Genomic DNA, 12,275 nt, shown 5'->3' with positions numbered 1-12,275 from the left:
GAACACACACAAACCGGTATCCTGCCCAGGGCTTGATTTGCGTTCCATGCTAGTGAATATTCGAGAGACAATATTGCGCCTGAGTACAGTATAGCTAGAATGCCTAACTCCCGCCCGAAGCAGCGGCGGATCTTAGCAGGAGGAGCTTTCCCGTGGCTCCTTTTAGAGTAACAAGGGCTATTAGGGAACAGATGCACGTGGATGCCAATTCTCTGCCAGGTTTCAATATCCCACGGCGGCTCGGCTCAGTCCTGCCTCGTGGAGGGCGGAGCCTATTGTGGCTCGGCAGGCAGAAATCCACAGGTGAAGCAGCTCCCCCAACAGCGAGAGAAGCCTCGCCTGTGGACTGCCTGCTTGCCTGCAGACGTCCTCCCTGTTGTGTTGCTTGGCTCTGAGCGCGCGGCTCGCTTGGCCTGCAGTGACCCGGCCCGGGCATGGCTATTTCGGGCTCGGCCGGCCCAGGCCAGCCTGCTGGAGCAGGGGGCGCGGGTTAGCGCCCAGCCAATCGCGGCGCGGGGCGACGTCACGGGCGACGGATGCTTGGCCGCGGTGGCGGCAGCAGCAGGAGCAGGTGCGTCAAAAAAAGTCCCGTTAAGAAAAGGGGGAAAATATAAAGAAAGAAAAAAGAGAAGGGAGGGAAGCAGCAAGCAGGCCAAGCCCCTCCGGCATCTGCTCTCGCCCTCTGGCGGAAGGCCGAGGCAAATACCGAGGTGGGAGGCGCTTCTGAGCATGTGCTGAGTGCCGCCGCTCGCTGCCGAGGCGTTGCTCGCGAGGAGCCTTTAGCTTTGCGAGCTCCCCTGGAGCGGCCGAGCGTTGTCGGACAAAACTTCTGAAGGTCTCCTCTGGTTCAAACCCGGGGTGGGGGTGGGGCTAGTGGGTCAGTGGGCCTTCCCTACTGCTTCCGGTAGACTGCTCCTAGCTACGGAAGTTTCTTTGAGTTACCTCGAGCGCGAAGAACGCTGGCGCACCTGGATGGTCTTCCTGCGTGTTCTTCATCACGTCTCAGGTTCATTCTGGTTGGAGGTGATGGTGGTGGTGGATTTAGTTATCTCTGTATCTCTCTCCCCCTCTTTTTGTAAAAGCTTTCCTGGCTTTTTGAGAAGTTGTTTCAGCACATCGGCAAAGCCTCTTTCCCCTGCTGGCAAGGAAACAGCCAAGTCCAGAAGTCTTTCTCAGGACACAACAGAAGAACATTAGGAGAGCATCTGTGGGATAAGGCAAAAAGGGACCCATCTCTAGTCCTATTCTTACAGTGGCCAAAGGCCCCTATGAATTTAGCAATCTAGATAGACTCCCTCTGGACCTGAAGGTTCCATAAGAGCATCAGAAGAACCTTGTTGGATCAGTGGCACAGCATCCTGTTCTCATAGGGGCCAACCAGATGCCCATTATGGGAAGTTCAGAAGCAGAATTTTAGCACAAGAGCACTCTTCTCTCTCCCGTGGTTTCCAACAACTGAAATTAAGAAGCAGTTTTTGGAGACAGAAACAAATTGTGTTCTGTTATAGCTCGTTGTGATCCCATCTCTCTAAAGCAAAACATATGGGCTCTGCATCCCAGCCAGTGGGGCCCACCTAGATTTGTGCCAGCAGCAATCCCTCCCTGCTCTCCCCTCCCCTGGGGGCTCCAGTCTTTGCTGCTTTTCTCCACCAGCCTGTAGTTGGGTGTGGCTCAGGGGGGCTAGTCTGTAGAGATTACACAACTCCTGGAGAAGCCACATGGGCCAGCAGCCATAGAAGTTTGAGGATGCTCAAAAGGACATCCTCCTCTTGAACCATGGTCAGAGGTAGGGACGCTTCTGAAAGCCAGTTGCTAGAAGCCACAGGTAGGGAGAGTGCTGCTGTTGCACTCAGGGTCCTTCTTGTAGAAGACTTCCCATTGGGGCATCAGGTTGGCCACTGTATGAACAGGAGGCTGGACTACCTGGGCTCCCTTTGGCCTGATCCACTTATATCCAGGTTCTTCTTATGTCCTCTTGTTTTTGGCAGACATTGGAGAAATTGCTTTTCTTGCCTTCCTTACCTTGTTGGGTTGATTGGTACCTAGGTTTCCTTGTGCCTTGGCAGACAGCCTGTATTGTGAACTCCTGAGGGCAGAGAAAGACTGCCTGTTGCTCCAAGCCAGCCCTTTGCCACAGGTTCACCAGCTTTTCTCTGCCAGTAAGGTGACCCAAGGGAGGAGGCTTGGAAGAGGCTGTGCCCTTGATGCAGGAAGGAACAAGCCCACCTGCATTCATTCACTGAGATGAATAGAGGTATAATAGAGGCCTGTGGGTTGGTAGCCCTCACCAGAAGAGCCAGGTGATCTTCATACTCTCTTTATTGTTGTTAAACAGCACAAGAGCCTGGTGGTTGGATTCTTATTTATTTATAAATAATATTTACATGCCACTGTCTCAAAAATGTATCACACTGGTGTATAGTAAAAACGTATGGTAAGTTGAAAGCAAACTAAAAGCAAAATAATTAAAAACAAACATCAATAGATCTTTGTTGGGGGATGTAGTATTATTAATGTTTATCCACACTTCCGCTTGTCTAGTGCCTAGAAAGCATGGGTCCAAGCAGTTTTCTGTTTGCCCCTACTTTTCCTGGGAAAACCACTGGATTTTAGCAAAACTTAGTCTGTGGAAAGCCAGATTGACATTTGCAGCCCTCTCCTGCTGCAGTCCCCCAGCATCCTGCCTCTGATGCTGAAGAGATTTGTTTGTTTGTTTGTTTGTTTGTTTGTTTGTTTGTTTAATATATTGTCCTATTCCCGCAGGTCTCAGGGCAGTTCATAGGCAGCTTTATCCACTATTAATTTGACTAGCCTACCCCCCCCCCAAATGGCGGACCTTGGGGTCTCCATTATACATCATTGTTGCAGCGCCCCCAGGGTTCCATGCCCAGTGGGACTGCACCAGTTAGAATCCCCTAAATCTGCCTCTGGCCCCCCACTCTGCTTATACACAGTATCTCCCACCTGTTGCAATCTCCCATCAGCCCACCAGAGGGGGCCAGAAGAGCTCTTTCCTTATGTACTTGCTTGCTTCCTTTTGCAACTGTACAAAAGCCTTGGGCTGTATTATTCATCTTATTTCTTGCTCCCTGTTGTAGGGGAGTTTCTCTTTCTGGGCTCCCTGCATATGATAAGGGTAGACAATTCAGGGGGAGCTTGCTCAAGCGTTGAGCGCAGGGCCCAGAAGGGCAGCCCAGCCTGAGCTGCTAATATCCTCAGCAGAAGCCTTGAAGGGGTTTCAGGCTGAATGAACGAGCATCATTCACGCTGAGGCTGGGTTAAGAGAAGTGGGTGCTGCAGGAGCCCTTGGGTGGAGGGCTTATTGGTGGTGGTGCTGAGGCCCCACAGGGGCTCCAGAGGAGATGCTAGCTTTTAGGAGGCTGGTGGAGGCTTCTGACCTGAATTTTCGTCTCTCCTTTCATCCTCTCTGATGGAAAAAGCCTCGGAGCTCCTTCCTTCTCAGTGCACCCATAAAAAGAACAAAGCTGTGGGTTTAAAATTTCTTTATTTTTATTTACCAAGCAAATGTATTTTGGACGAGTATTTCTGCCAGTCTGCACAACTGACCCTGAAGCTTACTCTGTTTAACATGTCAAGCCTTGTGGTTGTTTGCATTATTAAAAGCGGTGCATAAACAAAGCTTCTAGTGAAGTTCCTGGAAGGAAAAAAACCTCCCTAAAACCGCATCCAGCAGCATCCAAAGCACCCTGAGCAAAGAGTCTGAGAGAGCAAGGTGAGCAAGGGTGTGTGTGTGTGGATGCACTGGTTACCTGCTCCAGCCTTTGAGAGAAGGGGCCATAATGAAATAAGCAGCATCTGACTGGCCACTGTAAGAACAGGATGCTGAGCTAAATGGGGGGTCCTTTCAGCCTGATCCAGCCACAGGGCTTTTCTGATTTTCTTAAAGATCGGGAACAACATAGTGTCCAGTGACTGCTGTTGTCCTCTCCAACCACTGGCCATACTGGCTGATGGAAGTTGGAGCCCAAGACGTCTGAGCAAAGGCTGGGCCCAAACCATGTGAAGCTTGATAGATAAAGGCCAGTGGTGATGCAACGGTTAGAGTGTTTGGTCTAGGATGTGGAAGAGACCAGGGTTCAAATCCGCACTTGGCTATATGAACTTCACTGGGTGACATTGGGACCAGTGACCCACCTTACAAGGTTGTTGTGAGGATAAAATGGAAGGGGGCAGAGGATTGGAACTACATATGTCACCTTGAGCTCCTTGGAGGAAAGGTGGGTTCTAAATGCAATAAATTCAGACCTGCAGCTCCAATCTCATGGGTGTGCATTGCTTGTGGAAGATTGCAGTCAAATCCAACAAGGCATGCTGCTAGCTAGTAAGTTTAGAGGTATGCAACCCCAGAGCTGTATTGCGGAGAGGCAGAGACTCATACCATAGAAGGAGCATATGCAACTTCCTTCCCCCTCCATTTTCTCTCTCTCTTCTCTGCAAGAGCCACAATAGCCATGGGCAGAATATGCCATCTGTGGATTCACGTCCATGTCGAACATCCATTTTAGGGAGAGGAGCAGCCCCCCAAGGCATATGTGAAGCCTGGAGAGCATCTCTTTGAGAGCACTTAAAGGTAGTCGCTGAATAGGCTTTTTTTGCCTGCAGGAGCAGGAGGTATGTGGTCAGTGAGATTCCCTGCCCAATGCATAGGAAACCCAGTCCTTCTGAAGGGATTAATCTTGGTTTCCCCTTTTAATGTTTTAGCAGGAAGGAGGTGTCGTGCTCCATAAGTGTAACTGCCCCCCACTGCCTTGACCCCTGGGGCTAAGGAAGAGAGAACAGATGTGGCCCATTTGGAGCATGCAGCTGGAGAAGGCTTCCTGCGACCTGGGCTTCACCGAAGCCATCAACAAAAGGATGCAGGTCCCCAACCGGCTGAAGGTGGCAGAGGACCCCAGTGCAGGAGACCTGCAGGGGGCGACCCTGAAGGACTGCCCCCCATCCTACCAGATGCACATCCCTGACAGGATCCTTGTGGCAGGTAGGGAGAAGTGCCTGCTGTACACTAGGGAGTGAGATGGTGGATGAGATAGAACCCTTCTGTGCAGCATCTGTGCACTGGGGTATTGTATAGAGCAGGGATGGGGAACCCCAGACTCCGGGAACTGAATGCACCAAAGCTTTACCTGGCCATTAGGGGACTGTCTCTGCAGGCCACACCCCTCCCACAACTCCTGCCTGCCCTTCTCTGCATCCCTCCTGGTTGGAAGGTGCCTTTGAACTGAGGTGACAAGTCTTCTTGCTTGCCTGGATGGAGAGTGGTGTGTGTGATTGGTCACACACCCTTTGGCCAACCCACTCCTGGAAGGGAACATGCCACTGGGCTGAAAACACAACCCCTCTGGTGTAGGGGAAGGTCTGAAGGCAAAAGCACTTGGTGCTGAAGCTCGAAGGTGAAGATGTCCCTGGGTCCATGCAGACAAGGGGGTGATTGTGGGAATCGTGCTGCCTACACAGGCAAGCTTTACACAGCACAACCCACAAAATCCCATCAGCATCAAAATGCCTGCCTGTATTCCTGCATCTGCCAAGAAAACCTCAGGTGTATGCAGCAAGGTGGTGGGGACCAGCACTAGACTCTGGATAAAAGCCCTTTTTGATCCCTGCAGGGAGATTGTACATTCCATCTGTGGGGCTATGTGGACAACCTGCCATCAGCTGCCTTGCAGGGCAGATGGAGGTCCTTCCCCATTCCTCTCTCATCTCTTCCTTCCTCTGTAGAAATGACAACGAATGCTGCTGTCCAGCCTCACTTCCTTAGCCAGCTGTCGCACCAGCCCCCGATTCTTGAGGAGCCTCTGCTGGAGGCAGCCATCCAGCCAGCCATTTACGGAGAGCACCCCTTCCTCACCTTCATCTCTGGACCTGGATCCCCAAGGCGCAAACGGCTGGTACTGTGCTCGGGACAGGTTGGGGGAATAGCTGCAGTTTTGGGAGGGACGGAGATTGGATCTTGTGGCTTCGCAGAAAGGTCCCCAAGGAGCCATGGGGTGGAGTTGTCAGGATCTAGTCTCATGGGCCACCTGTCAACCACCCAAATCACAATAGCACCAGGTGCTTCCAAGTCCCATAGTTGGGACTTCAAAGAACCATGTGCAGCCAGCCAGCAGACTTTGGCTCCTCAGTCCATCAGCTCTCCCACTTTGATGCTCTCAGTTGTTGTTTGATGGCCGCAACTCTCTCTGCCCCTCACTTCACCTTATATATGATGTCAGGTGCAAGGCAGGTGGGCATGACTCATGGGGAATGTCCACTTGGGCCATATTTGAAACCCTGTAAAGCCAAGATTGGCCCATGGGGTGGGGGTTCCCGACCCCTGCATAGGTGGGTCTCTGAGGAGAGAATCTCCCTTCATGCAACTGCGGTGTGAGGAACAACAGGCAGGGCCAGGTAAGTTTTTTAATGGGGGGCCCTGCAACAGGTTTTAATTGGGGGGGAGACACTTCATGCAGAGATTTAGCAAGGTGCTCTGTGGAGCTGCTTCCCCCTCCTTTAAAAGGAAGTGGAACTTAGGGAAAGCTGTGGGGAGACAGGAGAGGGGGTGGGTGAGACATAAAGGGAGGGGGAATTGGTTAGGAAGGGAGGGCAAAGGGGTAGGTGGGGTTGCAAAGTGGAGTAAGGAGGGGTGGTAGACCCTAGTGTGTGGATTTATATTGTGTGTCTGCCGCACAGACCCTTTGGCAGTGCCGGCTGGTGTGACATGGTGGATGTGCCATGGGGGCCCCCCAAAGAGACCTGGTGGCACTCCTTAGGGATGGTGACCAGTGGTGTTGCCTTTTGTGGCAGCACTAGGGAATAGTGTGCCCTGCCAGGCTGCTCTGTCCTACTGAGCTCCAAGTGCATCTGGAGTGACTGCCTGCGGTCTGCGTTGCCTAAGGGCAACCATTTTTGGGGAAAAGGGGTCCTGCCTTTAGCCCCCCAGCTGGAGCTTTGCCTCTTGCCCCCTCACCCAGGCACATCAAAGCAGGGCCAGAAAGGAGAGGGCGCTGGCGAAGAATCCTCACCGGGGCTTGGGAACTCTCGACCAGAGGCAAGACTGGTAAGGGAAAGCTGCGGAGTGGCTTTGGTCAGGTCCTTCTTGAGTGTCCTGCTGCCCTTGTGGGGCGGGCAGGGGTGGGGTGTTGGGCTTTAGGGGCATTTGCAGCTTCTCTCCCTTGCTCATCCATCCTCCCAGGTGGGAGCCTGCCTGTCTCCCCAGACACATGCCAAGGGCTCCTGGCATGTTCAGTGGAGGTGGTGGCATCTTCTGGGGTAGCTGTGCCAAGGCAAAGCAGGTGCTGGCAGAGCCTTTTCTGACCAAGGTGCAGGTTGTGGCTGCTCTGGAGGCCAGGAAGTTCCCTTCTGGTGCCAGAGGAAGTGACCACTCTGGTTGTCTCCCTGTGCCCCTGCAGGCAGAAGCCAAGTGCACCGCCCCCTGCCTCCTCCACCCCCCAGCTTCCTCCGTTCCCTTCGGAGGGCAGGATCTACTCCCTGCAGAATGTCCTTCAGGTGCTGTGGTTCCTGGGGCACCAGATGTTCCAGCTGTTTTGCAAGCCTGGCCAAGCCCAATGCAGGTGATTCTCTCCGACTTTGCTCAGGGCAGCATGCAGCTGGCTGGGATGTGTGCGAAGCAGGAGGGTTGTATGGTGCACCATCTGTGCCTCTGGTTGGCAGTGGGTGCTTCCAGCTGGCTGGGCCTCTCTTTCTTGCACTGGTGGCATGTCCACGCTCACAGCCCAGCCTATGCTCTGCTTTCCTGGGTTCCACATCTGCATGGCCAGCTCCAGCTCCATTATTGGAGGTGGTGAGGAAGAGACCATTGTCCTGGGGATTGTAAGAGTTTTGTGGGTACAACTTTGCCTTCAGACCCAAGGTAGGACCCCAAAACTCCCCCAAAAGTGAGTGGGGGGCTGCAACCCATGTGTATGCTTCAGCACATTTTCACACTTTGGGGGGCTTTTATGTTGTATTATTTCACCCTGTGGGGAGGGCCAGAAAGAGGGTCATGGAGTTTTGCCCCTTCAGGCCTGGAAATGTTCCCACTCCCCCTTTGGCTTCTTGGACCTGGCCTCACGAGTGAACCCCAGTTGAAATCATGAAGATGAATCACTTGGCCAGTTCAGAAAAGCTTTGGTGATAAATTCGGGAGCTTCTTGCACACTATTTGTACAATGGATGGATAGGTGGAGCTTGTCCCTTGTTTTTTAAAGAGGTCCCCCTACCTGTGGGTTATCTCTGGGCCCACACAATCGGTGTTATAATTTTATTATTTATATGCCACCCATCTGATTGGGTTGCCCTAGCCACTCTGGGCAGCTTCCAGCAAAATACAAAAAACACTAAAAGACACCAAACGTTAAAAAATTAGGCCCTCTGGGAGAAGGTGGGGGCTTAGGCAAGATAAATAAATAGTAATAAATAATTTTATTATTTATATGCATAGGACCTCCTTAGTAGTGGCACCCACCCTGTGGAGCACCCTCCCATCAGATGTCAAGGAGATGAGTAACTATATAACCAACTAGTTCAGTCATACTGGGTGCAGAGCCTGGGGTTGGGGCCACAGGGGCACCACAACTATAACGTAGGATGGAAGGCGAGAGGTGGTAGGGAGTGCCAAATTCTGGTGTTGCACAGGTCACCTGAGATTTGAGACCCCAAGGTCTGCCACTGGCACACTTGTGCAGGTACAGGAGGGGAAGGAAGAAAGCCTGAGGAAACCAGAGAGTGGTGTTCTGCCTTCTGGCCTTGACAGCCTTTGTTCCCTAGGCAGAATGAAGCAGCGAGCTCAGAAGGCAGGTTGTAGGCAGCAGCCCTGGCAATCTGGATGCCAGCAGCGATGCTGCTTCTGGTTGGCCTGGCCTGACTTGCATTGTCACCCTTTCCAAATGCATACTGGGATTGCTGGGAAAGGCCCTGATGAATCCATCCATCCATCCATCCATCCATCCATCCATCCATCCAGAGAACCATCCTATGCCATAGGGGGAGGCTTCCTCTCCATTAGAACCAGCAAAGCTTCAAAACTCATGGAGACATTTAACCAGAGGAGAACTCTATTTGATGTCTCGGCCTCCACGGTCAGAGGCAGTGGTGCTTCCAGATGCCAGCTGCTGCAAACCACAGGAGGGCTTTTGTGCTCGGCTCCTGCTTGCTGGTTTCCCATTGTGGCATCTGGTTGGCCACTGAGAGGAGGCTGGACTAGGTGGGTCCCCTTTGACTTAGAATCATAGAATCATAGAATTAAAGAGTTGGAAGAGACCACAAGGGCCATCGAGTCCAACCCCCTGCCAAGCAGGAAACACCACCAGAGCACTCCTGACATATGGTTGTCAAGCCTCTGCTTACTCCAAGGTTAAAGACCTGCTTGACCCAGCAGGGCTCTTCTCATGAGTAGGCAGAGAAGTGGCCAGCAGGTGTCACGTGGCCACACTACTTCATCGGTCAGAGAACTGGCACCGACTGGCAGTGGTCAGCAAGGAAACAGGGAGGTGGTGTCGGAGGGGAGAGCTAAGTGTGCTGTCTGTGTGACCTGCTTTGCACCTCCTCGGCTTCTCTTGCTGCTCTCAGGTGTGGTGGTGGAGCCTGTCACTCCAGCAACGTTTAAGCCAAATTCAGCTCCAGCTTGTGCATCTTCTGTACCTACAGTGTGGCATGGGGTGGTGCCATCTCACCTGAACAAAATGTCTTGGGCTGGCCTAGCTTTGGGGACTCGCCATGTCTCTCTCACCCCTTCAAAACCTCTTATGCAGCTGCACCTCATCAGCTGTCCCCATATTTTCTCTCAAGCTCTTGTTTTCTCCTCCCACCTTTTAGTTCCCTGCAGAAAAGTGTGGCCTCAGAGAGCTATCCGGAGGACTTCGGCACCACAGAGGCTCTGGCAATGAAGAAGCAGGTGATGGTTTATTTATTTGTGAAAATATTTATATGCTGCTATTTGTTTTTGTGTTTTATTTAAAAAAAAATACCAGGGCCATTTACAGCAATTATACATGACACTCTATTAGACTTAGAATCGGAAATCAGATGCTGTGGGAAGATGCCTTCTTAACTGCCTGCATAAGCTTGACAGAATAGAGACATTTTCAGCAGGCATTTAAAAGTGGCAGGGTGTTTCACAGGACTGGGCCAAAGACAGTAACAGCTCAGTTTTTCTCTGTTGCCAAAAGAGCCTCACCAACTCAGAGAATGACCAATGACGCTCCTGCCAATGATGGGCTAGAATGGAAGGGTTCAGGCACACAGGACCTTGAGCCTGGTTCAGTTGTAGGTGGGCAGCCAGTGCAGGCATTTTAACAAGGCTATTGCATGTTCTCGGCCTGGTGCCCCCATCAGCAATCTGGTCGGGTAGTGGACGGGTGGGGAGGGAGGGAGGGGAAGCACAGAAAGTGACATACAGTGGTGCCTCGCAAGACGAAATTAATCCGTTCCGCGAGTCTCTTCGTCTTGCGGTTTTTTCGTCTTGCGAAGCACGGCTATTAGCGGCTTAGCGGCTATTAACGGCTTAGCGGCTTTAAGAAAAAGGAAACAAACTTGCAAGAACTCGCAAGACGTTTCATCTTGCGAAGCAAGCCCATAGGGAAATTCGTCTTGCGGAACGACTCAAAAAACGGAAAACTCTTTCGTCTAGCGAGTTTTTCGTCTTGCGAGGCATTCGTCTTGCGGGGCACCACTGTATTTGTCTTGTCCCCCTGCATGGGATTGTGCTTGCCCTCTTGTTCCGGTGGATGGGCTTTGAGCATTGCTGCCCTTCCCTCTGGTGAGGCTTTTCCCTCTTACTGCGTCATTCCCAGCAAAGCTTTTCCCTCAATGGCCTCTGTTTCACATAGCAACCCGAGGCTGACCTCCTCTCTGTTGCTCTTTTTTCCTCCGGGCTGCAGCTGATGAAGATCACAGGGCGGCTTCAGCGCCTGGAGAAGCAGCGTATGGGCTGGCACCAGAAGGAGCTGCTGTTCTACTCTGTGCTGGCCTCTTCCTGCCTTATCAACATGTGGCTTTGGCACAAAAGATGAGGAAGCCACCCTGCTCCAAGCAGCAAGACTTGCTGCCAGCAGTCAACCTTGTGCTTGTTAGTTTTCACTGAGCAGTTGCCTAGGTGTCCTGGGGCTTCCTTGTTTGGGGTTGCAGCCAAAAGGGAAATGGGCTGGAGGGGATGTGCCTTGTGTGTGCAGAAGGAGGAAGGCCAGAAACTGGGCAGGGCTGGGGGTCCTCCAGAGGGCAGCTACTCCTTAGTCGGGACTCACCTTTCTTTTGAATATGGCTTCATATGTGTGATTCATCCAGGCATGATGTGATATACTTTCTTTAGGGAGGGGTCCAAGGCAGCTCTAGCTGCAGTTATGATGATGGGATTTCACCGATACAAGGGATGTTGAGTTGCCTTAAGATGATGGCTTCGGGGTAAGTGTGGGTTGGTGTGCTTCTTAATGCTAGTTACCATTAAGGCAGGGTTGGGGAGTGAAGGAGAAGGATCAGGTTCTCACCTGCAGGAGGGTTGATGGGAACAAGAAGGGTAGGAAGAGATCACTGGAAAGTCTCAGGACCTCAGATCCTATAGTAAAATAGACTTAAAGCAGTGGGTGGTATTTGTGGCCAGCTTCTGATAGAAGTACAGGAGTAGGACTGAGCCAAACAGTCCCTGGGAAGGTCACAACCCCAGGGTTTCTCCAAGGCTTCTCAGGGTCCTTCAGCGCATGCCAAGTTCTCCTTAGTGCTCTGATGGTTTCCTGGCCAGTGGGCCTGTATGTAACAGTTTGGGTGTCCTAAAATTCAAATAAAATTTATGGTAAAGAGCTTCTGCCTCTGTCTCTCTCTCTGTGTGTGTGAGTGATGAAAAGGAGGGGTGGTGTCAGAAGAAGGTCTGTTTCTTTGGGCTCCTATTGTGCCCACAGTCATTGGCATCAGAGGGAGAGACAAATGTCTCAGCCTCCCAGCTCTCCACAAAGTACAGCAGGGCAAGCTTGGCAAGGAAATTGGGCAGCTCTGCAACCTTGCAAAATGATTCAAAGTTTGGAGTGAGACAGTGGCCAAAATAATTAACAGAGCATGAAATAACATGAGAGAAAAGCAAGCTGCAAAAGCCCACTGGCTCTTCAAGATGGTCTGATGAAGTTGATTCCCCCATAAATGCAACATCCTTTATATCTTGGGGGTAGAATCCCATCCATAGGGAGAGTGAGGCTGTGACAGTGTGAGGCAGGTCATACACATGGGGGAAACTTTTATGAATCAGTGCTGGGGTGTGTGTGAATATCATTGTTTTGCCTTGGAAAGGGAAC

General features: G+C 51.8%; 1 protein-coding gene across 7 annotated transcripts; it reads left to right on the top strand.

Annotated features, from left to right (window-relative positions):
* The first annotated feature begins 302 nt into the window (after positions 1-302).
* On the top strand, positions 303-11,790 carry LOC308468036 (mitochondrial fission factor-like). 7 transcript variants are annotated; one of them, XM_080989966.1, is made up of 7 exons: positions 303-571; positions 4,726-4,999; positions 5,740-5,909; positions 6,972-7,057; positions 7,410-7,571; positions 9,814-9,892; positions 10,878-11,790. In XM_080989966.1, the coding sequence occupies exons 2-7, from the start codon at positions 4,801-4,803 to the stop codon at positions 11,007-11,009; spliced, it is 828 nt and encodes a 275-aa protein (XP_080846092.1). In that variant the 5' UTR covers positions 303-571; positions 4,726-4,800; the 3' UTR covers positions 11,010-11,790. The 7 variants fall into 7 exon arrangements, with proteins under 7 accessions (XP_080846092.1, XP_080846091.1, XP_080846097.1 ...); XM_080989965.1 differs by having other exon boundaries at positions 304-571; positions 4,723-4,999; XM_080989968.1 differs by lacking the exon at positions 303-571 and adding an exon at positions 690-710 and having other exon boundaries at positions 4,723-4,999.
* The last annotated feature ends 485 nt before the right edge of the window (positions 11,791-12,275 follow it).

The sequence above is a fragment of the Podarcis pityusensis genome (assembly GCF_964106645.2).
Source record: "Podarcis pityusensis genome assembly, chromosome: Z".
Classification (NCBI taxonomy): Eukaryota; Metazoa; Chordata; class Lepidosauria; order Squamata; family Lacertidae; genus Podarcis; species Podarcis pityusensis.
The sequence above is the reverse complement of the archived record's forward strand: the minus strand, read 5'-3'. Positions and strand labels throughout refer to the sequence as shown.

Bases quoted from the DNA above. Each gene is read 5' to 3' on its own strand.
- LOC308468036 (XM_080989966.1), top strand. From the start codon at position 4,801: ATGTGGCCCATTTGGAGCATGCAGCTGGAGAAGGCTTCCTGCGACCTG. The intron at 7,058-7,409 runs GTAAGGGAAAGC...GTGCCCCTGCAG, and splicing joins CTCGACCAGAGGCAAGACTG to GCAGAAGCCAAGTGCACCGC. The intron at 7,572-9,813 runs GTGATTCTCTCC...CCCACCTTTTAG, and splicing joins CCTGGCCAAGCCCAATGCAG to TTCCCTGCAGAAAAGTGTGG.